Source organism: Thunnus albacares, chromosome 1, assembly GCF_914725855.1.
Source record: "Thunnus albacares chromosome 1, fThuAlb1.1, whole genome shotgun sequence".
In the NCBI taxonomy this organism is placed as follows: domain Eukaryota; kingdom Metazoa; phylum Chordata; class Actinopteri; order Scombriformes; family Scombridae; genus Thunnus; species Thunnus albacares.
The window spans coordinates 1,281,305-1,305,429 of NC_058106.1; the positions used below are offsets into that span (position 1 = coordinate 1,281,305).

Below are 24,125 nucleotides of genomic sequence, written 5' to 3' on the forward strand. Positions count from 1 at the left end.
AGTTTTTAATAACTTTTGCTCAACACAGTGTGATAAGTCATGTATTCAAGTTTGAAGCCGATACCATTAACGCCCTAGGAGGAGATAGCGTTTATTCAAGGTCCAAAATTGGCAAAAAATCATACTTTGAAATGGACATTGCGGATTTCCTGTTGGATTTAGGTCAGGGGTGTCAGCGTATGATTTGTAGGTCTTGATGAGACGAATAATTGGGTTTTGGTTCGATCTCTCTACGACATTCCTACGGGCCGTGGCGGCCGTTTTAGATACATAGGTGGCGCTAGAGAGCACATTTTGGCACTTTGGGGTTTAACTTTTACATTTTATCAAATTTTTCACCATTCCTGATGTGCGTGCCAAATTTGGTGAGTTTTTGAGCATGTTTAGGGGGTCAAATTTAGAGTTAAAGTGGCGTAATAATAAAGAATAATAATAATAATAATAATAATAATAAGAAAGAAACAAACACACGAAAAACAAGAGGGTCTTCGCCCTTTGGGCTCAGGCCCTAATAATAAGAAAGAAACAAACACACGAAAAACAAGAGGGTCTTCGCCCTTTGGGCTCAGGCCCTAATTAAAGCTGCAAGCAGCGTTGAACGGGCCTTCGCGCCCTTGCGCACGTCGGGCCGCGGCGCAGTCAGTTGAGCTTGTGGGAACCAAGAAAACGTTTGGAGATGATCAGTGTGAGAGTCTTTTGACACACAATACTAACTACTTTCTCTCCGTGAGCGCACGCCTCTGTTTATCACAGATAATTATGGCTTATGAAATTAAAATATTGTTAACCTTAATCAATAATTCAGGCACCAACTGTAGCATGTATGAGGAACACAGTTGATTATTTGCCATAATTATCAATTATCTAAGATAATTAACTAATTATAATAATTAATAGAATTATTAATATGAACTAACAAGCACGGAGCACCACCCGGAAACCAGGACCAATAACCGAACAAGGTAATCTCATAAATGGGATTTCACCTAGAATGCTAATATCTGCGAGATATCAACATTCAAGGGTGAACAAAGAAGGGTTGAATTCAAGCTCTGACTCCTTTAATCAGCCACTTCTCACAATATGTTACACACAATAATGACAAAAGAACTTCTCTTTAAAGATATAACATTGTTTATTAAACTTAGCAAAATTAACGAAGTTAACAAATACTTCATTCAATAAACAGCTATTCTAAAATCTAATTCTACCAAACAAAACACAAACAGCTTTGCACAGAGTTGGACACTTGCAGGGGAATGCGTGTGTGTGTGTGTGTGTGTGTGTGTGTGTGTGTGTGTGTGTTAGTAGCAAGAGAGGAAGGAGGGAAAGCGATCGTGAGAGGGAGAGAAGCGGCACTTTTGACCACAGAGAGCGCACGTACGGACGGCAGTCTGTAACGTACGTTGTCTGGTTTCTGATCGACAAATCAATTTACTTTCTCACTCACGGTGGCACAAAAGTAGCAGTTGTCCCGACCGGGAAAAACACAAAATAGTCTAGCGTGGTGAACACAACTAACAGGCAGCAAACTTAAAATACTCCTCAGAGTAAAGCAGAGAAAAATGGACTCGGCGGTCCGTCAACTCACACAACAAGAACAACAGCAATAAAGCTAAAAAGGCTAAATGCTAAACAACAGCAACTGATGCTGAAAAGAACACACAACTAACACTGCCTATGCCCAGACTTATGCCTCTTACTTGGTCGCTTCAGAAAGTGCGCAGGTTGTGTGTGTGTGTGTAGTCCGTCTTAATGTCCATCTTTGTTCTTGGCTCGGAGGCAGACGGTGCCGTTCTCGCACGTCGTCGAAAACACGGCAGCTGGCTCTGAGTGGAATGGCGGAGAGAACAGCAGAGACAACTCGGCGAAGACGCGCAGGGCAGAGCCGGTCCACGTTATCCCGAAGTAACTTCATTTCTTCTTTCTCGGGGGAATTTGAGGACGCTGGTTGCAGCAGCGGTCTCTCTCGGATCCAGGAATGTGTTCGGGTGAACACGGGCAAAGTCTCGTCTCGTCCGACGAGGGGAGTCTTCGATGAGGGGAAAACATGTTCGTGGGGTAGTTAAGCTAACTCACAGGGGAACAGGAGTCACCCCTAGCTCAGTGACATGGGAAAGACGTGTAGTTTGGGCGTGCTCGCTTATAAAGGGGTGGTGATGTCATGGCTGTGTCCTCGAGACGCTCCGCTGTACAGGAGCGTCTCCGCCAATGAGGGACCAATGTGGACTGCTCCCTGCTGAGGTGTGAAAATCGCAAAGCATCCTTGGAAATGGAGTTTGCTCCACCCTCTGTCACAGGCAGTAGATGTTTACTTTACCCATCCCCCCCTCCCATTCTCTCTCTCTCCCTCACAGTTGGAAGGAAAGATTTCAAAGTGTGGAAAATCCTCATAAATCCCATAACTTTGGCCCAATCCTACATAAAAATATCATTTTTTTGTAGGAATTTTCGTCGCGAATCCATTGATACAGGTTTGAAAGTGGTGGGACTCATAGTTTAGACGCCAGATGCCCCAGTTTGGCACAAAGTCCATGCCCAGAATTTGCCTCCCCATTGGTTTACATTGTAAGGTGTAATGTCGCACTCCAACTTTCAGGGCTTACTAAATCTAAACCGTTCGAGTTATTACAAAGTTTTTAATAACTTTTGCTCAACACAGTGTGATAAGTCATGTATTAAAGTTTGAAGCCGATACCATTAACGCCCTAGGAGGAGATAGCGTTTATTCAAGGTCCAAAATTGGCAAAAAATCATACTTTGAAATGGACATTGCAGATTTCCTGTTGGATTTAGGTCAGGGGTGTCAGCGTATGATTTGTAGGTCTTGATGAGACGAATAATTGAGTTTTGGTTCGATCTCTCTACGACATTCCTACGGGCCGTGGCGGCCGTTTTAGATACATAGGTGGCGCTCTCGAGCACATTTTGGCACTTTGGGGTTTAACTTTTACATTTTATCAAATTTTTCACCATTCCTGATGTGCGTGCCAAATTTGGTGAGTTTTTGAGCATGTTTAGGGGGTCAAATTTAGAGTTAAAGTGGCGTAACAAGAAAGAATAATAATAAAGAAACAAACGGACGAAAAACAATAGGGTCTTCGCCCTTTGGGCTCAGGCCCTAATAAGAAAGAAACAAACACACGAAAAACAATAGGGTCTTCGCCCTTTGGGCTCAGGCCCTAATAACTCCTTCAGTTTCAATAGGGCTTCGCACCGGTCGGTGCTCGGGCCCTAATAATAATTAAAGCTGCAAGCAGCGATGATCGGGCCCTCGCACCCCAGCGCATGTCCACGTGACGCTCAGTCGAAGGGCTTTTGTCAGTGACTTGTTGTGTAAAGTTTGAGGCAGATCCAACCGTGTACACTCAAGTTATATCAATTTCCTCTGTCATGGCGAAACATCAAAACTCATCGCCACGCCACGGCCAAACCATCATGATCATACACTAGTCTAGATGACACACACTGATTTTTAAGTCCTTACGATGGATTCTGTAGGAGGAGTTCTTTAAAATACAAGGTATGCGAAATGGCCAAGAAAAAGCGAAAATGTACCATTTTTTTCAAGATGGACGACTTCCTGTTCGACTTACAATAAGGCTTCAAGAGGCTTTTTTGTGCGTCTTGACATTATACATGTGCCCTGTGAATTTCATCTTTCTACGTTAATCTGGAAGGCGGGGCTGCAATTTTGAAATTTTAAAGGCGGCGCTGTTGAGCCATTTTGCCACGCCCATTCAAAGCGACCACATAGGATTTGAGCTGACATCACTCTAGACATGTGTGTCAAGTTTCATGACTGTAGAGCAATCCCTTCTCCCTGAAAAACAGTATCATATTTCATGGCGAAGGATGTGTCGCCATGGTAACAGCATTCAGTTTTGGGTCATGAGCTGCCAAATGTAGCATCACCAAGGTCTTGTTTATTAGCTGACTTAATTTCAGGTGCATCAGCCAAATTTCCTAGGAGTAATTAGACAAAGTACGACGCATGATACTTCCTGTTGCCAGTAGGTGGCGCTATGACTTTCGCTAAATATGAGACTGAACATGTGTTCAGATTGGGACTCTTAACAAGCATATGAAATTTGGAAAAGATCAGACCACGTGGAGTCAAGTTATAAGGCATTGAAATTTCATGGCGTCACATCGAAATTGGCCGCGTCGCCATGGCAACACCTTTCAACGAAGGGTCACCAACTTCATAATATAAGATCTCCAAGGTCTTGAGGCTATTCTCAGTAAATTTCAGCTGGATTCCATCACCGTGCTGCCCACAGGGCGTCAGAGCGTAAAACATGTAACTTCCTGTTGCCAGGAGGTGGCGCTATGACTCATATCCTGTATTGTCACATGGACCCGTTCAGGGCGGGACTCTTATGAAGCACAAAAGGTTTGGCTCTCTTAGGATCATGTATGCCGGAGTTATAGCCGTTTCATTTTTTAAAGGGGGCGCTGTTGAGCCATTTTGCCACGCCCATTCAAAGTGACCACATAGGATTTTAGCTGACATCACTCTAGACATGTGTGTCAAGTTTCATGACTGTAGAGCAATCCCTTCTCCCTGAAAAACAGTATCGTATTTCATGGCGAAGGATGTGTCGCCATGGTAACAGCATTCAGTTTTGGGTCATGAGCTGCCAAATGTAGCATCACCAAGGTCTTGTTTATTAGCTGACTTAATTTCAGGTGCATCAGCCAAATTTCCTAGGAGTAATTAGACAAAGTACGACGCATGATACTTCCTGTTGCCAGTAGGTGGCGCTATGACTTTCGCTAAATATGAGACTGAACATGTGTTCAGATCGGGACTCTTAACAAGCATATGAAATTTGGAAAAGATCAGACCACGTGGAGTCAAGTTATAAGGCATTGAAATTTCATGGCGTCACATCGAAATTCGCCGCGTCACCATGGCAACACCTTTCAACGAAGGGTCACCAACTTCATAATATAAGATCTCCAAGGTCTTGAGGCTATTCTCAGTAAATTTCAGCTGGATTCCATCACCGTGCTGCCCACAGGGCGTCAGAGCGTAAAACATGTAACTTCCTGTTGCCAGGAGGTGGCGCTATGACTCATATCCTGTATTGTCACATGGACCCGTTCAGGGCGGGACTCTTATGAAGCACAAAAGGTTTGGCTCTCTTAGGATCATGTATGCCGGAGTTATAGCCGTTTCATTTTTTAAAGGGGGCGCTGTTGAGCCATTTTGCCACGCCCATTCAAAGTGACCACATAGGATTTTAGCTGACATCACTCTAGACATGTGTGTCAAGTTTCATGACTGTAGAGCAATCCCTTCTCCCTGAAAAACAGTATCGTATTTCATGGCGAAGGATGTGTCGCCATGGTAACAGCATTCAGTTTTGGGTCATGAGCTGCCAAATGTAGCATCACCAAGGTCTTGTTTATTAGCTGACTTAATTTCAGGTGCATCAGCCAAATTTCCTAGGAGTAATTAGACAAAGTACGACGCATGATACTTCCTGTTGCCAGTAGGTGACGCTATGACTTTCGCTAAATATGAGACTGAACATGTGTTCAGATCGGGACTCTTAACAAGCATATGAAATTTGGAAAAGATCAGACCACGTGGAGTCAAGTTATAAGGCATTGAAATTTCATGGCGTCACATCGAAATTCGCCGCGTCGCCATGGCAACACCTTTCAACGAAGGGTCACCAACTTCATAATATAAGATCTCCAAGGTCTTGAGGCTATTCTCAGTAAATTTCAGCTGAATTCCATCACCGTGCTGCCCACAGGGCGTCAGAGCGTAAAACATGTAACTTCCTGTTGCCAGGAGGTGGCGCTATGACTCATATCCTGTATTGTCACATGGACCCGTTCAGGGCGGGACTCTTATGAAGCACAAAAGGTTTGGCTCTCTTAGGATCATGTATGCCGGAGTTATAGCCGTTTCATTTTTCATGGCGAAGGATCGAAATTCGCCGCCCAGCCACGCCCCCTAGGAAAGACTAATGAGAATTGTTTTAATAACTTTTAATCTCCTATGCCTGTAGATGATACGGACCGAATTTGAAAGTCCTGGGGTCAAATCTCTAGGAGGAGTTCGTTAAAGTATGCGGGCTGGAAATGACAAAATCGGTGCAAAATTTCAACTTTGATACAAAATGGCCGACTTCCTGTTGGAGTTAGGCTATGTGTCCTTGAGACTTTTTGGTGCGTCTGGTCATGATACATATGCATACCGAATTTCGTTCTCCTACGACAATCTGTATCGAGGGGCTCAATTTTCTTGACTTTCTAGGTGGCGCTGTCGAGCCATTTTGTCCCGCTTTATTTCGAGACCCATAAAATATCGCAATTTTCGCCAGTCCTGACATCTGTGCAAATTTTCATGAGTTTTCGTGCATGTTTAGGCCCTCAAAAATGCGTTTGTTTCGGAGGAATAATAATAATTAAAGCTGCAAGCAGCGATGATCGGGCCCTCGCGTCCTTGCGTATGTCGGGGCTCGGCGCTGGTGAAGGGCTTCTGTCACGGGCATATAGATGTCCCCAGACCTGGGGTCCGTTTTACAAAGCAGGTTTAGTGAAAACTCAGAGTTTGTTAACCCTGAAATGAGGGAAACTCTGAGTTTTCCGTTTCAAAAAGGGAGGTAACTCAAACCAGAGAAAGAGGGATAACTCTAGCCTGTTTCACAGAGAGGGGTAACTTAAGCTCTCGGTCAGTTACCGTAGCAACAGACTCTATGAATCTAACCTGGTCGGGACCAGGTTTTTCTCAATGAACCTCGACTTTCTCTCAGTCTCCGCCCTCTTTCAGAGCCACACACTCCATTTGATTTCCTCATTCATTCAGGCAGCAGGCGAGTTTTGGCGTAGCCTAGTTCTGCCGTCTGTCATTTAAAGAAATCATTAAAAAAAATAAATAAATTAAAAAAAAAATCAGAGTCAGTATATTAGAAGTCCATTAGGCACAGTAAGTGGCGACTTTTTTTCACTAACATGGCATGTCCTTTTGATAACGATCCCGTGGATGAAGGTGCAGCATTACTGCGCAGAGAATTAAATATTCGTCGAGAGATGGTTATCAGACCACGCATAGATGTTCTAGCATTTCCAGCCATTATCTTTTTGAGCGGTACCATTTCACGTCACAGTCCATCATCTACATACACAACCTAAGCCGTCTTTACATTTGCAACATTACCAATCGTAATCATGCTCTCACATCCCAGCAGATATTGTGTGTTGCGCTGCGTTTCTTTGCAAACGGAAGTTTTTTTGTACAGTGTCGGGGCCAGCCACTGGCCTTCCTATGTTCTGGCTTAGGGCCAGCTCCTCTGCCTTCGTTAGAGGTGGCGGTGCTGGACCACCACCCGTTTTACGGACATCTGCCTTCTTTCTGTTGGCTGAGTAGAAGTCTGTGTTAGTTTAAATAGGATTAATTATTTAACAGAACATGATGTAGATGAGAAGACATTTATGTGTGTGAAACCAGCATTATGTTGGGGATAAAACAACTGCACAGTCAAACAGCCACTTAATATTTACTTTACAATGTAAAACATGATCAAAATGAGGTACCCCCATGAGATTATGCCGAGGTCTCACCTGTTTGAACAATGTTTTTAAATTTCATCCTAAACTGCTGCCAAGTGCGCTTGGACCTAAATGAAATAAATTAATAGGCCACCATTCAAGCAGTTTTCCTCTGTAATATTATTGTGATTACAAAGGACTACATTTAAACTTACGCAATGACCGAGCAGCAGCCGTCTCCCTCTCTTTTGCAGCTGCAGCGGTGTTGCACTTCTTTCTGAAAACATGCTCAAACTCGTCGTATGAGCGAATTAAGATGTCTAGTTCTAGGGGGGCGAAAAACGCAGCCATCCTCTTCCCCGTTGCCATGGTGACTCGTTGAATTGGGGCTCCATTGATGCTGGCTTTTTATAGTTGTGGTGCACGCGCTTAACTCCAGGTGAAACTACTCCGAGTTGATTAAACTGACTCAAATCAGCTGTTCTGGAACCGGAAACTCAGAGTTTTCTATCTCAGAGTAGATCAACTCAGAGTTCAGGATTAGACTCAGAGTTTGTTGAACCTGCTTTGTGAAACGGACCCCTGAGCTGTTTTCAGACAGTGCAAGGGGAAATTAACGTCACATCCTCAATCACCTACTCTGCCTGCTGCAGGGGCTGCTGCATTGAAATGTGGTAGGGGGCGCTATGGAGCCAGTTTTCATCACTGACTGAATATTGCTATTTAGACGTGTTCAGGCTGGGAGTCTTATCAAACATGTAAAGTTTGGTGTAGACTCCAGCATTTACACTAAACTTATAGCAATTTCGCCTGTCATGGCGAAACATCAAAACTCAACGCCACGCCACGGCCACACGCTTCAATGCTAAGTAAATGTTTTGATAACTTTTGATCACACACTAGTGTAGATGACACACACTGATTTTGAAGTCGTTACCATGAATTCTGTAGGAGGAGTTCGTTAAAATACAAGGTATGCCAAATGGTCAAAAAAACGCGAAAAATGACCACTTTTATCAAGATGGCCGACTTCCTGTAGGACTTACGATATGGCTCCAAGAGGCTTTTTTGTGTGTCTTGACATGATACATTAGCCTCCCGAATTTCATTTTCCTAGGTTCATCTGGAAGGCGGGGCTACAATTTTGAAATTTTCAAGGGGGCGCTGTTGAGCCATATTGTCACGTCTATGCAAATGACCTATCCAGGATTTTAGCTGGTGTCGCTCCAGACATGTGTGCCAAGTTTCGTGACTGTAGACCCATCCCTTATCCCTAAAATACAGCATCGTATTTCATGGCGAAGGATGTGTCGCCATGGCAACGGCGTTTGGTCATGGGTCATGACCTACCCAATGTAGCATCACCAAGGTCTTACATCTTAGCTGAGTCAATTTCAGATGCATCGGCCAAATTTCCTAGGAGTAATACAACAAAGAACGACGCATGATACTTCCTGTTGCCAGTAGGTGGCGCTATGACTCTCACTAAATATGGGCCTGACAATGTGTTCAGACCGGGACTCTTAACAAGCATATGAAATTTGGAAAAGATCAGACCATGTGGAGTCAAGTTATAAGGCTTTGAAATTTCATGGCGAGACATCGAAATTCGCCGCGTCGTCATGGCAACACCTTTCCACGAAAAGTCACCAACTTCATAATATACCATCTCCAAGGTCTTTAGGCTATTCTGAGTAAATTTGAGGTGGATCCCATCACCGTGCCACCCACAGAGCGTCACAGTGTAAAACATGTAACTTCCTGTTGCCAGTAGGTGGCGCTATGACTTACATCCAATATTGACACATGGATGTGTTCAGGACGGGACTCTTTCCAAGCACAAAAGGTTTGGGTCTCTTAGGATCGTGCATGCCGGAGTTAAGGCTGTTTGAATTTTCACGGCGAAGGATCGAAATTCGCCGCCCGACCACACCCCCTCAACAATGTCGAAAACTCACCGTTTTGATAACTTTTCATCTCCCAGGTCTGTAGATGATACTGACCGAATTTCAAGTTGCTCAGGTCAAATCCCTAGGAGGAGTTCGTTAAAGTACGCGGGCTAAAAACGGCAAAATTGGCCTGAAAATGGCAACTTTGAACCAAAATGGCCGACTTCCTGTTGGATTTAGGGTATGGCTCCAAGAGACTTTTTGGTGCGTCTGGTCATGATATATAAGCACACCAAATTTCATTGTTCTACGACCATCTGTATCGTGGGGCTCGCTTTTCTTAATTTTCTAGGTGGCGCTGTCGAGCCATTTTTCCCCGCATTTTTTGCGAGACGCATAAAATCTGCGATTTTCACCAGAACTGACGCGCACGCCAATTTCGGTGAGTTTTGGTACACGTTTGTAGAAGTTATTTGAGGTCAAAGAGTCGCAATAATAATAATAATAATAAGAATAATAATAATAATAATAATAATTAAAGCTGCAAGCAGCGATGATCGGGCCCTCGCGTCCTTGCGTATGTCGGGGCTCGGCGCTGGTGAAGGGCTTCTGTCACGGGCATATAGATGTCCCCAGACCTGGGGTCCGTTTTACAAAGCAGGTTTAGTGAAAACTCAGAGTCTGTTAACCCTGAAATGAGGGAAACTCTGAGTTTTCCGTTTCAAAAAGGGAGGTAACTCAAACCAGAGAAAGAGGGATAACTCTAGCCTGTTTCAGAGAGAGGGGTAACTTAAGCTCTCGGTCAGTTACCGTAGCAACAGACTCTATGAATCTAACCTGGTCGGGACCAGGTTTTTCTCAATGAACCTCGAGTTTCTCTCAGTCTCCGCCCTCTTTCAGAGCCACACACTCCATTTGATTTCCTCATTCATTCAGGCAGCAGGCGAGTTTTGGCGTAGCCTAGTTCTGCCGTCTGTCATTTAAAGAAATCATTAAAAAAAAAAAATAAATTAAAAAAAAAATCAGAGTCAGTATATTAGAAGTCCATTAGGCACAGTAAGTGGCGACTTTTTTTCACTAACATGGCATGTCCTTTTGATAACGATCCCGTGGATGAAGGTGCAGCATTACTGCGCAGAGAATTAAATATTCGTCGAGAGATGGTTATCAGACCACGCATAGATGTTCTAGCATTTCCAGCCATTATCTTTTTGAGCGGTACCATTTCACGTCACAGTCCATCATCTACATACACAACCTAAGCCGTCTTTACATTTGCAACATTACCAATCGTAATCATGCTCTCACATCCCAGCAGATATTGTGTGTTGCGCTGCGTTTCTTTGCAAACGGAAGTTTTTTTGTACAGTGTCGGGGCCAGCCACTGGCCTTCCTATGTTCTGGCTTAGGGCCAGCTCCTCTGCCTCCGTTAGAGGTGGCGGTGCTGGACCACCACCCGTTTTACGGACATCTGCCTTCTTTCTGTTGGCTGAGTAGAAGTCTGTGTTAGTTTAAATAGGATTAATTATTTAACAGAACATGATGTAGATGAGAAGACATTTATGTGTGTGAAACCAGCATTATGTTGGGGATAAAACAACTGCACAGTCAAACAGCCACTTAATATTTACTTTACAATGTAAAACATGATCAAAATGAGGTTCCCCCATGAGATTATGCCGAGGTCTCACCTGTTTGAACAATGTTTTTAAATTTCATCCTAAACTGCTGCCAAGTGCGCTTGGACCTAAATGAAATAAATTAATAGGCCACCATTCAAGCAGTTTTCCTCTGTAATATTATTGTGATTACAAAGGACTACATTTAAACTTACGCAATGACCGAGCAGCAGCCGTCTCCCTCTCTTTTGCAGCTGCAGCGGTGTTGCACTTCTTTCTGAAAACATGCTCAAACTCGTCGTATGAGCGAATTAAGATGTCTAGTTCTAGGGGGGCGAAAAACGCAGCCATCCTCTTCCCCGTTGCCATGGTGACTGGTTGAATCGGGGCTCCATTGATGCTGGCTTTTTATAGTTGTGGTGCACGCGCTTAACTCCAGGTGAAACTACTCCGAGTTGATTAAACTGACTCAAATCAGCTGTTCTGGAACCGGAAACTCAGAGTTTTCTATCTCAGAGTAGATCAACTCAGAGTTCAGGATTAGACTCAGAGTTTGTTGAACCTGCTTTGTGAAACGGACCCCTGAGCTGTTTTCAGACAGTGCAAGGGGAAATTAACGTCACATCCTCAATCACCTACTCTGCCTGCTGCAGGGGCTGCTGCATTGAAATGTGGTAGGGGGCGCTATGGAGCCAGTTTTCATCACTGACTGAATATTGGTATTTAGACGTGTTCAGGCTGGGAGTCTTATCAAACATGTAAAGTTTGGTGTAGACTCCAGCATTTACACTAAACTTATAGCAATTTCGCCTGTCATGGCGAAACATCAAAACTCAACGCCACGCCACGGCCACACGCTTCAATGCTAAGTAAATGTTTTGATAACTTTTGATCACACACTAGTGTAGATGACACACACTGATTTTGAAGTCGTTACCATGAATTCTGTAGGAGGAGTTCGTTAAAATACAAGGTATGCCAAATGGTCAAAAAAACGCGAAAAATGACCACTTTTATCAAGATGGCCGACTTCCTGTAGGACTTACGATATGGCTCCAAGAGGCTTTTTTGTGCGTCTTGACATGATACATTAGCCTCCCGAATTTCATTTTCCTAGGTTCATCTGGAAGGCGGGGCTACAATTTTGAAATTTTCAAGGGGGCGCTGTTGAGCCATATTGTCACGTCTATGCAAATGACCTATCCAGGATTTTAGCTGGTGTCGCTCCAGACATGTGTGCCAAGTTTCGTGACTGTAGACCCATCCCTTATCCCTAAAATACACCATCGTATTTCATGGCGAAGGATGTGTCGCCATGGCAACGGCGTTTGGTCATGGGTCACGACCTACCCAATGTAGCATCACCAAGGTCTTACATCTTAGCTGAGTCAATTTCAGATGCATCGGCCAAATTTCCTAGGAGTAATACAACGGGGAACGACGCATGATACTTCCTGTTGCCAGTAGGTGGCGCTATGACTCTCACTAAATATGGGCCTGACAATGTGTTCAGACCGGGACTCTTAACAAGCATATGAAATTTGGAAAAGATCAGACCATGTGGAGTCAAGTTATAAGGCTTTGAAATTTCATGGCGAGACATCAAAATTCGCCGCGTCGTCATGGCAACACCTTTCCACGAAAAGTCACCAACTTCATAATATACCATCTCCAAGGTCTTTAGGCTATTCTGAGTAAATTTGAGGTGGATCCCATCACCGTGCCACCCACAGAGCGTCAAAGTGTAAAACATGTAACTTCCTGTTGCCAGTAGGTGGCGCTATGACTTACATCCAATATTGACACATGGATGTGTTCAGGACGGGACTCTTTCCAAGCACAAAAGGTTTGGGTCTCTTAGGATCGTGCATGCCGGAGTTATGGCTGTTTGAATTTTCACGGCGAAGGATCGAAATTCGCCGCCCGACCACACCCCCTCAACAATGTCGAAAACTCACCGTTTTGATAACTTTTCATCTCCCAGGTCTGTAGATGATACTGACCGAATTTCAAGTTGCTCAGGTCAAATCCCTAGGAGGAGTTCGTTAAAGTACGCGAGCTAAAAACGGCAAAATTGGCCTGAAAATCGCAACTTTGAACCAAAATGGCCGACTTCCTGTTGGATTTAGGGTATGGCTCTAAGAGACTTTTTGGTGCGTCTGGTCATGATATATAAGCACACCAAATTTCATTGTTCTACGACCATCTGTATCGTGGGGCTCGCTTTTCTTAATTTTCTAGGTGGCGCTGTCGAGCCATTTTTCCCCGCATTTTTTGCGAGACGCATAAAATCTGCGATTTTCACCAGAACTGACGCGCACGCCAATTTCGGTGAGTTTTGGTACACGTTTGTAGAAGTTATTTGAGGTCAAAGAGTCGCAATAATAATAATAATAATAAGAATAATAATAATAATAATAATAATAATAATAATAATAATAATAATAATAATAATTCCTTTGGAAACAAGAGGGCTTCGCGCTGGTCAGCGCTCGGGCCCTAATAATAATAATAATAATAATAATAATTCCTTTGGAAACAAGAGGGCTTCGCGCTGGTCAGCGCTCGGGCCCTAATTAAAGCTGCAAGCAGCGATGATCGGGCCCTCGCACCCCAGCGCATGTCGAAGTGACGCTCAGTCGAAGGGCTTTTGTCAGTGACTTGTTGTGTAAAGTTTGAGGCAGATCCAACCGTGTACACTCAAGTTATATCAATTTCCTCTGTCATGGCGAAACATCAAAACTCAACGCCACGCCACGGCCAAACCATCATGATCATACACTAGTCTAGATGACACACACTGATTTTGAAGTCCTTACCATGGATTCTGTAGGAGGAGTTCTTTAAAATACAAGGTATGCGAAATGGCCAAGAAAAGGCCAAAATGTACCATTTTTTTCAAGATGGCCGACTTCCTGTTCCACTTACAATAAGGCTTCAAGAGGCTTTTTTGTGCGTGTTGACATTATACATGTGCCCTGTGAATTTCATCTTTCTACGTTAATCTGGAAGGCGGGGCTGCAATTTTGAAATTTTAAAGGGGGCGCTGTTGAGCCATTTTGCCACACCCATTCAAAGCGACCACATAGGATTTGAGCTGACATCACTCTAGACATGTGTGTCAAGTTTCATGACTGTAGAGCAATCCCTTCTCCCTGAAAAACAGTATCATATTTCATGGCGAAGGATGTGTCACCATGGTAACAGCATTCAGTTTTGGGTCATGAGCTGCCAAATGTAGCATCACCAAGGTCTTGTTTATTAGCTGACTTAATTTCAGGTGCATCAGCCAAATTTCCTAGGAGTAATTAGACAAAGTACGACGCATGATACTTCCTGTTGCCAGTAGGTGGCGCTATGACTTTGGCTAAATATGAGACTGAACATGTGTTCAGATTGGGACTCTTAACAAGCATATGAAATTTGGAAAAGATCAGACCACGTGGAGTCAAGTTATAAGGCATTGAAATTTCATGGCGTCACATCGAAATTCGCCGCGTCGCCATGGCAACACCTTTCAACGAAGGGTCACCAACTTCATAATATAAGATCTCCAAGGTCTTGAGGCTATTCTCAGTAAATTTCAGCTGGATTCCATCACCGTGCTGCCCACAGGGCGTCAGAGCGTAAAACATGTAACTTCCTGTTGCCAGGAGGTGGCGCTATGACTCATATCCTGTATTGTCACATGGACCCGTTCAGGGCGGGACTCTTATGAAGCACAAAAGGTTTGGCTCTCTTAGGATCATGTATGCCGGAGTTATAGCCGTTTCATTTTTCATGGCGAAGGATCGAAATTCGCCGCCCAGCCACGCCCCCTAGGAAAGACTAATGAGAATTGTTTTAATAACTTTTAGTCTCCTATGCCTGTAGATGATACGGACCGAATTTGAAAGTCCTGGGGTCAAATCTCTAGGAGGAGTTCGTTAAAGTATGCGGGCTGGAAATGACAAAATTTCAACTTTGATACAAAATGGCCGACTTCCTGTTGGAGTTAGGCTATGTGTCCTTGAGACTTTTTGGTGCGTCTGCGTTTGTTTCGGAGGAATAATAATAATAATAATAATAACTCCTTCAGTTTCAATAGGGCTTCGCACCGGTCGGTGCTCGGGCCCTAATAATAATAATTCCTTCAGTTTCAATAGGGCTTCGCACCGGTCGGTGCTCGGGCCCTAATAATTCCTTTGGAAACAAGAGGGCTTCGCGCTGGTCAGCGCTCGGGCCCTAATAATAACTCCTTCAGTTTCAATAGGGCTTCGCACCGGTCGGTGCTCGGGCCCTAATAATAATAACTCCTTCAGTTTCAATAGGGCTTCGCACCGGTCGGTGCTCGGGCCCTAATAATAATTCCTTCAGTTTCAATAGGGCTTCGCACCGGTCGGTGCTCGGGCCCTAATAATAATTCCTTCAGTTTCAATAGGGCTTCGCACCGGTCGGTGCTCGGGCCCTAATAATTCCTTCAGTTTCAATAGGGCTTCGCACCGGTCGGTGCTCGGGCCCTAATAATTCCTTCAGTTTCAATAGGGCTTCGCACCGGTCGGTGCTCGGGCCCTAATAATAACTCCTTCAGTTTCAATAGGGCTTCGCACCGGTCGGTGCTCGGGCCCTAATAATTCCTTCAGTTTCAATAGGGCTTCGCACCGGTCGGTGCTCGGGCCCTAATAATAATAATAATTCCTTCAGTTTCAATAGGGCTTCGCACCGGTCGGTGCTCGGGCCCTAAATAATTCCTTTGGATACAAGAGGGCTTCGCGCTGGTCAGCGCTCGGGCCCTAATAATAATTCCTTTGGATACAAGAGGGCTTCGCGCTGGTCAGCGCTCGGGCACTAATAATAATTCCTTTGGATACAAGAGGGCTTCGCGCTGGTCAGCGCTCGGGCCCTAATTAAAGCTGCAAGCAGCGATGATCGGGCCCTCATCTCCCAGGTCTGTAGATGATATTGACTGAATTTGAAGTTGCTGAGGTCAAATCTCTAGGAGGAGTTTGTTAAAGTATGAGGGCTGGAAATGGCAAAATTAGCGTCAAAATCACAACTTTGATCCAAAATGGCTGACTTCCTGTTGTACTTAGGGTATCTCTCCAAGAGACTTTTTGGTGCGTCTGGTCATCATACATGAGCATACCCAATTTCATTCTTCTACGACAATCTGTATCGAGGGGCTCAATTTTCCTAATTTTCTAGGGGGCACTGTCAAGCCATTTTGCCTCACCTTTTTGCAAGACCCATAAAATATAAAATTTTTCACCACTTCTGATGTCTGTGCAAAGTTTAACAACTTTTCATGCACATTTAGGCCCTCAAAAATGCATTTGTTTCGGAAGAAAAATAATAGAGAAAAAGTCCCTGAGTTACAATAGGGCACTGTCAGTGCTCGGGCCCTAATAATTCCTTTTGATTCACGCTGGTAGGCGCTCGGGCCCTAATCAGAAAGAAACAAACACACGGAGTACAATAGGGTCTTCGCCCTTTGGGCTCAGGCCCTAATTAAGTTCTAGCAACTTCCTCTGTCATGGCGAAATATCAAATCTCAACAGTGTGAGGATGAGAATTTTCTGCAGGGTGAGACATGGCTGCCTTGCTCACACCTGTGTCATAAAAATCATGCAAGTTTTGTGCCCATTCACTTGAATTTCAATTAGTAAATTGAAAACCCTTGATGAGTTTGTGTGTAAAACAAATTAATTTCCTAATTTTCATCAAGTCTATTTTTAAGAAAGTAAAGACTTTTACTGCACGACATGGGATTTTTGCCGATATCCGATATGCTGATATTTCCAACTCATTGTGGCCGATTGCCGATGCCGATATATCCACATATTTTTACCAGCTGGCTGAGGAGGCTATTATGCATGCAAGCATAGATTATACTATGATCAAGAAAGACAATATATGAAGGAAGAACTTAGGAAGACTGGAGTTCAGTAGCTCAGCATTAAAGTTCTTGCCTCATATAGGCTAATGTCTTTCTTGATCATTAGTACAATATATGATTGCATGTGTAATAGTCTCCTCAGCCAAGTGGGAAATATGTGCATATATGAACATCAACTGGAGTGTGGCGCAGTCCAAGGGCTTTTGTCACAGGCATGTAGATGTTTTCAGACCTGGGCTGACAGCTCTCCCTCTCAGTTGGAGATAAGAATGTCACTCTTCTTATGAAATATCCTCATAAATCCCATGACTTTGGCCAAATCCTACATTAAAAATCACATTATATGTAGGAAATTTTGTCACGCATCCATTGATACAGGTTTCAAAGTGGTCAGACTCATAGTTTAGACATCAGAACCATTTGTTTGACACAAAGTCCATGCCTAGCGATTGCCTCCCCATTGGTTTACATTATAAGGTGTGATGTCGCACTACAAGTACACTACAGTACAGTTTTTAATAACTTTTGTTCAGCACAGTGTGATAAGTCATGTATTGAAGTTTGAAGCCGATACCATTAACGCCCTAGGAGGAGATAATGTTTGATCAGGTTCCAAAATTGGCACAAAGTCGTACTTTGATGAGCACAATGCGGACTTCCTGTTGGATTTAGGTCAGGGGTGTCAGCATATGATTTGTAGGTCTTGATGAGACGAATAATTGAGTTTTGGTTCGATCTCTCTATGACATTCCTACGGGCTGTGGCGGCCATTTTAGATACATAGGTGGCCCTCTCGCACTTTGGGGGTTAAATTTTACATTTTATCAAATTTTTCACCAGACCTGATGTGCAAGCCAAATTTGGTGAATTTTTGAGCATGTTTAGGGGGTCAAATTTAGTATTGAAGTGGCAGATTAATAAAGAAAGAATAATAAGACAGAAACAAAGACACAAAATACAATAGGGTCTTCGTCCTTTGGGCTCAGGCCCTAAAGAAGAAGACGAAAGAAACAAACACACGAAATACAATATTATTATAATAAAGAAACAAACAAACAAACAAATGAACACACGAAAACAATAGGCTCCTTGCCCTTAGGCAAGGACTACTGTTTTACAGTAGTCCTTTGCCTTTTGGGCTCAGTCCCTACTAATGTTATCATTATCCGCCATAGCTACATTGATTCTGATCTTTAATACAAGTGATATACCTATTAAACATATTATATATTGAGCTTTAAAGTTCATTCATCTTGAAAACAGTACACTGTAAAAATTCTTAACTCAATGTTCATTTACTACTTTTTTCTTCAGTTATTATCCTAATCTCACAGTCATCATCACTGAATGGAGTTTACTCAGTTGTCATAGAGTTGTCATCACATAACTCTAGTGTGGAACTTGATAGCACTTCCTGTTCTAACAACTGAGCCATCTCCATCTCCTGGTGAAAAACATTAGGTGCAGGTCAAAGCCCCATAAAAAGTCGTTAAGTGACCGTGAGTTAAGATCTTTTTGTCAGACATTTACTAGTTGATATGAATGGACCAGAGGATTCCAAATGTTGTCATTATTTCAGTACAGTCAATCAGTACTTAGCTGTAAGCCCACCGAGTTCTCAGTATATACAGGATCACTGTTTTAACTTGACACTAACTGAAAATTCTTTTGCGCAAACAACTACATGACCTCAGTTTACCTTGAGATTTTAGCCTCATAATGGTACCCTAAAGCAATAGCAAAAACAATCAGCGATGAAAATAAAAAAGCATATATTAGCAGTATCTTAATAAAACCTCCATCTAGAGTACAGTAGATCAAACTGAATATGTTGAACTCTTTCTGTTTTTTACAGATGAAAGCTTCATGTGTTTCACCAAACATGAACCTGTTGGTGTATGCGGAGCCATCATCCCAGTAAGTCCAGAGGAGATCTGATTTGAATTTATGAGCAATAATGTATAATAGAAATTATAAAAAATTATATATCTAATTTCTGAGACAATTAAACACACATACACAACAGAATGCATAAATAGAATATAACAGCATAACATTGCTGTTCATATACTGTTACAGTGTGTGTGTGTGTCTTTGTTTATGTGTATCAAATATTCCTCATGTTGTAGGGACATACAGCTGTTTACGCAGTCACACTGTGGAGTCAACTCCCTTTTGAGGACAAAAAGGAAGTTCCCTTAACGTAAATCATTACCTTTTAGGCTGAAAACCTAAGGTACTTTAAGGTAAGGTTAGCGTTAGGTTAAGGTTAGGGTAAGCACTATTTTGTTGAGGAAGTTCCAGTGAAAGGTACTCCAGGATCATTCTGACCATTCTGCAGTAATACAATCTGTTCTTAATAAGCGTTTCAGCTGTAAGGCTCTGTTGTGGTCTGGCTTACTGTATGTCTACATATGGATAATAATCTTCACATGTGTTTCTATGACATACAGTATGTCGTAAGTATGGCAGCAGAGTGTTAAAGGAATTCTGTGACATTTTGGGGAAAACATAGATATCAGTTTTCATCTCTGTGGATCAGTGCAGAGATAGGTTCAGGCTCCCAGGAGCAGAGCTGAGCCATGTGGCAATTTTGGCACAGTCCTGATCACATGATGCCTGGTAACCCAGTAAAACCTTTTGCCATACACATCCATTCCAAAAGAAACAGCTATACAAAATATAAATATCCAAATCATGACTCACATTCAGAAATACTCTTTAAATTAGTAAAATTTTACCCGTTAGGCTAATAAATCCACAGAAGAAATGGGAGAAATGTGTTTGGAGTATGCGCTGGATGAGCAGCTCTCTTTGGGATGAATGGACCACTATGTTTGGATTCATTATCCATTGTTTAATACATCTATGGATTGACCCTAGAGACTCAGGTTAGTACAAAGACTGTAAGAGAGGAAAGGAAAATTGCTAGATAACATCTGTCATAAGTAAAAAAAAACAACTTGAGTGTTGTCTTTTTTGCTTGTTGTATCTATATAACACATATAGAAACATTGTGGTTTTAACTGCTGAGTTCAATGACTATATGCAGGTTTGAGTTCTGTCCTAACTTTGAACAAACCCCTGCTGATTCTTAGATGCATTTGCCTGTAAGCTAAAAAATAAAAATAAAAATACTACCTGTAATTGAGAGTCTCAGAGTTGCTTGAAGGTTAGTTGTTTTTATATTGTTATAGCAAAACCTTGTAGGGTGGAGATTGGGTTGGATGGATGGGTCAAGTCAGTGTGTGACTTTGACTCATCAAGAGCCAGCATTGTTTTGATTTGAACCCTGACTATGATTGTTTACTAACCATAAACAAGAAGGGTTAGTTGCCTAAACCTAACCAAACTTTAACTATAGATATGACACATCAAAATCAAAAATTTGAATCATATGCATATTGGAAAGCATTGACATACACTGACATAGTGACAACAGGGCCCAGACCAGAAAACAATCACATACGCCATTTTGGAAGGTAATGACAAACATAAACATAAAGTATTTTGTCATTTATTTATTAAGTTTCCCCCTGCTTCCAATCATTGAGCTAAGCTATGCTAAACCAGCTCAATTGAAGTCCATGGATGTATTAGAAATAGAATCTGGACTCTAAGATAGTGCCCATTCATAACCATATTTTCTGTCCTTCTGGTTTGCTCCAACTCTATGCACCACAAATGCTCATTACAGTCTCTTTCCCTGGCCCCACCCACTTGTTTTGCTGGCTTTACATTGAGATTACATCATGCCTATAAAAAAACCCTTTTGCCTCAGGGGAACATTTTAGAAATAATAAATTGTCATGTATAAAAATTAGAAGTAACTTGTGGCTGCCTGAAAAACTGATAAAACATAACTTATGAACAGAAGTTGTTGTGAGAAATTCATGAATGTCTTGGAATTTATGTAGTATCCAGTTTTCTTAATACAGCTAAGAAACTCATTGACTATTTATACATAGACACTAATTACAATCAAACAAGTCACAGGTGTGGAAACATACCTTTCATAGCCATTTAAACCTGTGTGCATCAACTTGTGTGTTTATTATCAGGCCAAACATTTAAGGGTATGTAAACTTTTGATCAGGGCCATTTTGGTGATTTTAGTTATCATTATGATTTAAAAAGGGCAAACACAATTATGTGAAAATAAATGGCTTCACCTAACCACTATCCCAAATAAAACAAAAGTTTTCAGCATGATCAGTCATATTTTCCAAAAAATGGCAAATATTTCACAAATTCTACCAGGGTATGTAAACTTATGAGCACAACTGTAAATGTTCGGGAGGAAGTTAATTGAAGACCAGTTGTTTTTATGGGTGTGGTACTGGAAGAGCAGCAGTGGGGTAATGGAGGCCCTAGGGACATGGGCTGGGACATGTTTTAGTAGCTCTGCAATACAGGCCATTTTGGGTAAGCCATTTAGTGCTTTGTAAACCATTAAAAGAATTTTAGGTAAGTGGGAGCCAGTGTAGAGTAGCTAAAATAAGTGTAATCTGATTGTTTGGTGGCTGAGTTCTGGATGAATTGTCGCTGTTTTACAGATTATTTTGAGAGTCTGTTAAAAAGTGTTATGCACTTTTCATGCACTAAAGGTATGACTGAATGTTTCTGTTCTTTTTTTGGGGGGGGGGGGGGTAAGTAGTTGGATTAGTGCTAAATCATTTTCTGGAATCATTATTATTATTATTATTGTTATTATTATTATTATTATTTTCTGTGATAATAATTGAGAAGTATGTTAGAAGTATGGCAGAACATAAAGCATTAATATAGTTGCAGTACAATAGTTAGCCACTGGGACAAATTAGCAGCAAGGCTGACTCTCCACATTGTACTCAGCTCTCTTAATTCATCCAGGCACTGGACACTGAGATGAAATTGATATGAATCTTCTCATCTGACTCTGGGCACAAGTGTATTTCCCAAAATGTCAGTGTTCCTTGAACACAGCAGGAGCCTTAAACTTCAGCAGGTTACAGGCTTTTAGGGAATGGCTCTATCATTGCATTACTCACAGCTCAGACTTTATGGGAACTTTATTCAGGCTTAATTGGAACCACTGAAAACTGGACTTTCCAGAAAAGCGATGATCATAAAAGTGTAGTGCTAGCAAAGCAACTGCACACAATTTAAAACCAAATGTACCAGAAACCTTATCTTAATCTTTGCTCTCCCTAAACAAGACCTCCTCTCTCCTAATCCCCTCAGGGCTATTCTTGCAGGAACACACAGCTCCAATCTTGTGCGGCTTGGATCCACTTTCACACATTGAAATATATGTTTTTCTCCTTTGATAATAACTTCATCAGATTTAGGGTGGGGCAGTGTTTGGTGTTACACCATATCGTGTTGCACTTTGTTGTAGATCCAGACAGACTCAAGAGTATAATTTCAACATCTTGACAGAATACAGCCATTCAGTTTTTATCTTTGAGCATAAGCCTATAACCTCTAATCCTGCTTTGGCAAGAAAGGAACAAAATTGCTGTTGTTTGACATGGGAGATTATATCATAAAAATGAAATTTATACTGGAGGATATTGTGTAATTACTGAAAGTACTGCTGGTGCACACACAGCATGAGTAATTGTCAAAGGAAAACAGGAAACCATTCTCTTGACTTGTAATCCCAAGATCCCTTAATGACACAGAGGGTTTCCAAAGTGTTGTAAAAGTTAACAATGCCTAAACAATAAACATGCTGTACTCACATGTATTGCTGTCAAATTTGGGTTTGGGTGCCCGATGATTTGTCCACTGGTTTCCAACATGGAAAGGAGCAACTGGAAAATCAATGACCTCTTTTTCTGAGTTTGTTTACTTTGAATCATCTCCAGTCCTGATGATTTAGAGCTCCATTTATTATTTTGTTTATTTTCTCCAGACAAATATCCAAGTGATAAAGTGGAGTTTTCTCTGGTTTAACTGGGTGAAAACACTGAGCTGATGATGTGTGTGTTGCTTGGATTATTAGCTACAGTTTGTGTCTCTCGTGTTGTCATTATTTTACACTGGAGATCTTTGTGGTGATTATAATTGATTATAATTACAATTAAATACAACACAGTCACACAAATAAGCTTTGTTTACACTATAAAAAATGAGTAAACACATCAGATCATTGAAAAAACTCAGAACTTCCCTATTTGTATACAGATATATCTTCAGTTAAGTACTTTTCATAGTACTTTGACTCTGTATATTGTCATAGCCAGATTTACTTGATAGGGCAAAAACAAGCTGATAGTCTCCTATTTACTCCTGAACCCCCCTTTTCCCACCTTTTGTACAGTGTCTACAGATTTTTCACAGGCCTCTCAGAACTGCCCTGACGCTGCTACTTAGATATGCCCAGAAAATCTCTAAAGGAAGGTGTCATATCAGATGCCTGAATCACCTTAACTGGCTCCTTCCAATGCCAAGGAGGAGTGGTTATACTCTGATTCCTTCTGAAAGTCTGAGCACCTCGCCCTGTCTCTTAAGTGCTACACAAATTGGTGGTATCGCATAGCATTACATCATTTTATGTCCATGTTTAATTTGTCCTGGGAATATGCACCATTACACAATATCTGACATTTTAGGGATCTTAAGGTGGCTCCTACTTCATCAACTTATCTGTCAGAGTTTAGTTTTAAATTCATTCTTTCACCTGATATTGTGTGGGGCATAAGGCTAAAATACTTTGTGTTAAATCAGATTACCACATAGAAAACCTAGGGCCATGTCGTATTCCAGCAGAAGATAAATGTAGTGGAATCCTTTCTGCTAGTAGCTAATTCATCTACTCATCTTTTCATGTGTTGTGCAAGAGTTACATTAACTCTGACTGGTTTTGACTAGTTATTGCACACACACAATGTCAATGTAGTGTACTTGAGTGTGTTCTGGAATTCCCATCAAACTAGTATAAATATATATAAAAAGTCAATTATATATGACTGAAAATGGTGTACTTGTAAGCATGGTGGTCATTTAGAAGTCACTGTTGCCAGAGCAAAACAAAAGAGCGAATAACTCAAAATATTTGGTCTTCTGCCATGCACCACAACACTGGTGTCTGTGACATTCCTAATGAATATTGGTCACAGCCAGGCCACACCTATGAATGAAAATTGTTTGGCTCCACCACTTGAGGAATGGGAGCCCAGCAGCAGTGGCGCAACCAACCACATATAATATTGTTCTAGTAAAAAGCAAGATATTTGGTATATA

The 24,125-nt window shown here is 42.0% G+C and overlaps 1 protein-coding gene across 1 annotated transcript in view; it reads left to right on the forward strand.

The window, feature by feature from the left end:
• aldh1a3 (aldehyde dehydrogenase 1 family, member A3) overlaps positions 1 to 24,125 on the forward strand; it is a 183,120-nt gene that overhangs the window by 142,382 nt on the left and 16,613 nt on the right. The window contains exon 5 of the mRNA XM_044342728.1: positions 18,751 to 18,812. Within this exon, the coding sequence (XP_044198663.1) occupies positions 18,751 to 18,812 (62 nt within the window). The remainder of the gene's footprint in view (positions 1 to 18,750; positions 18,813 to 24,125) is intronic.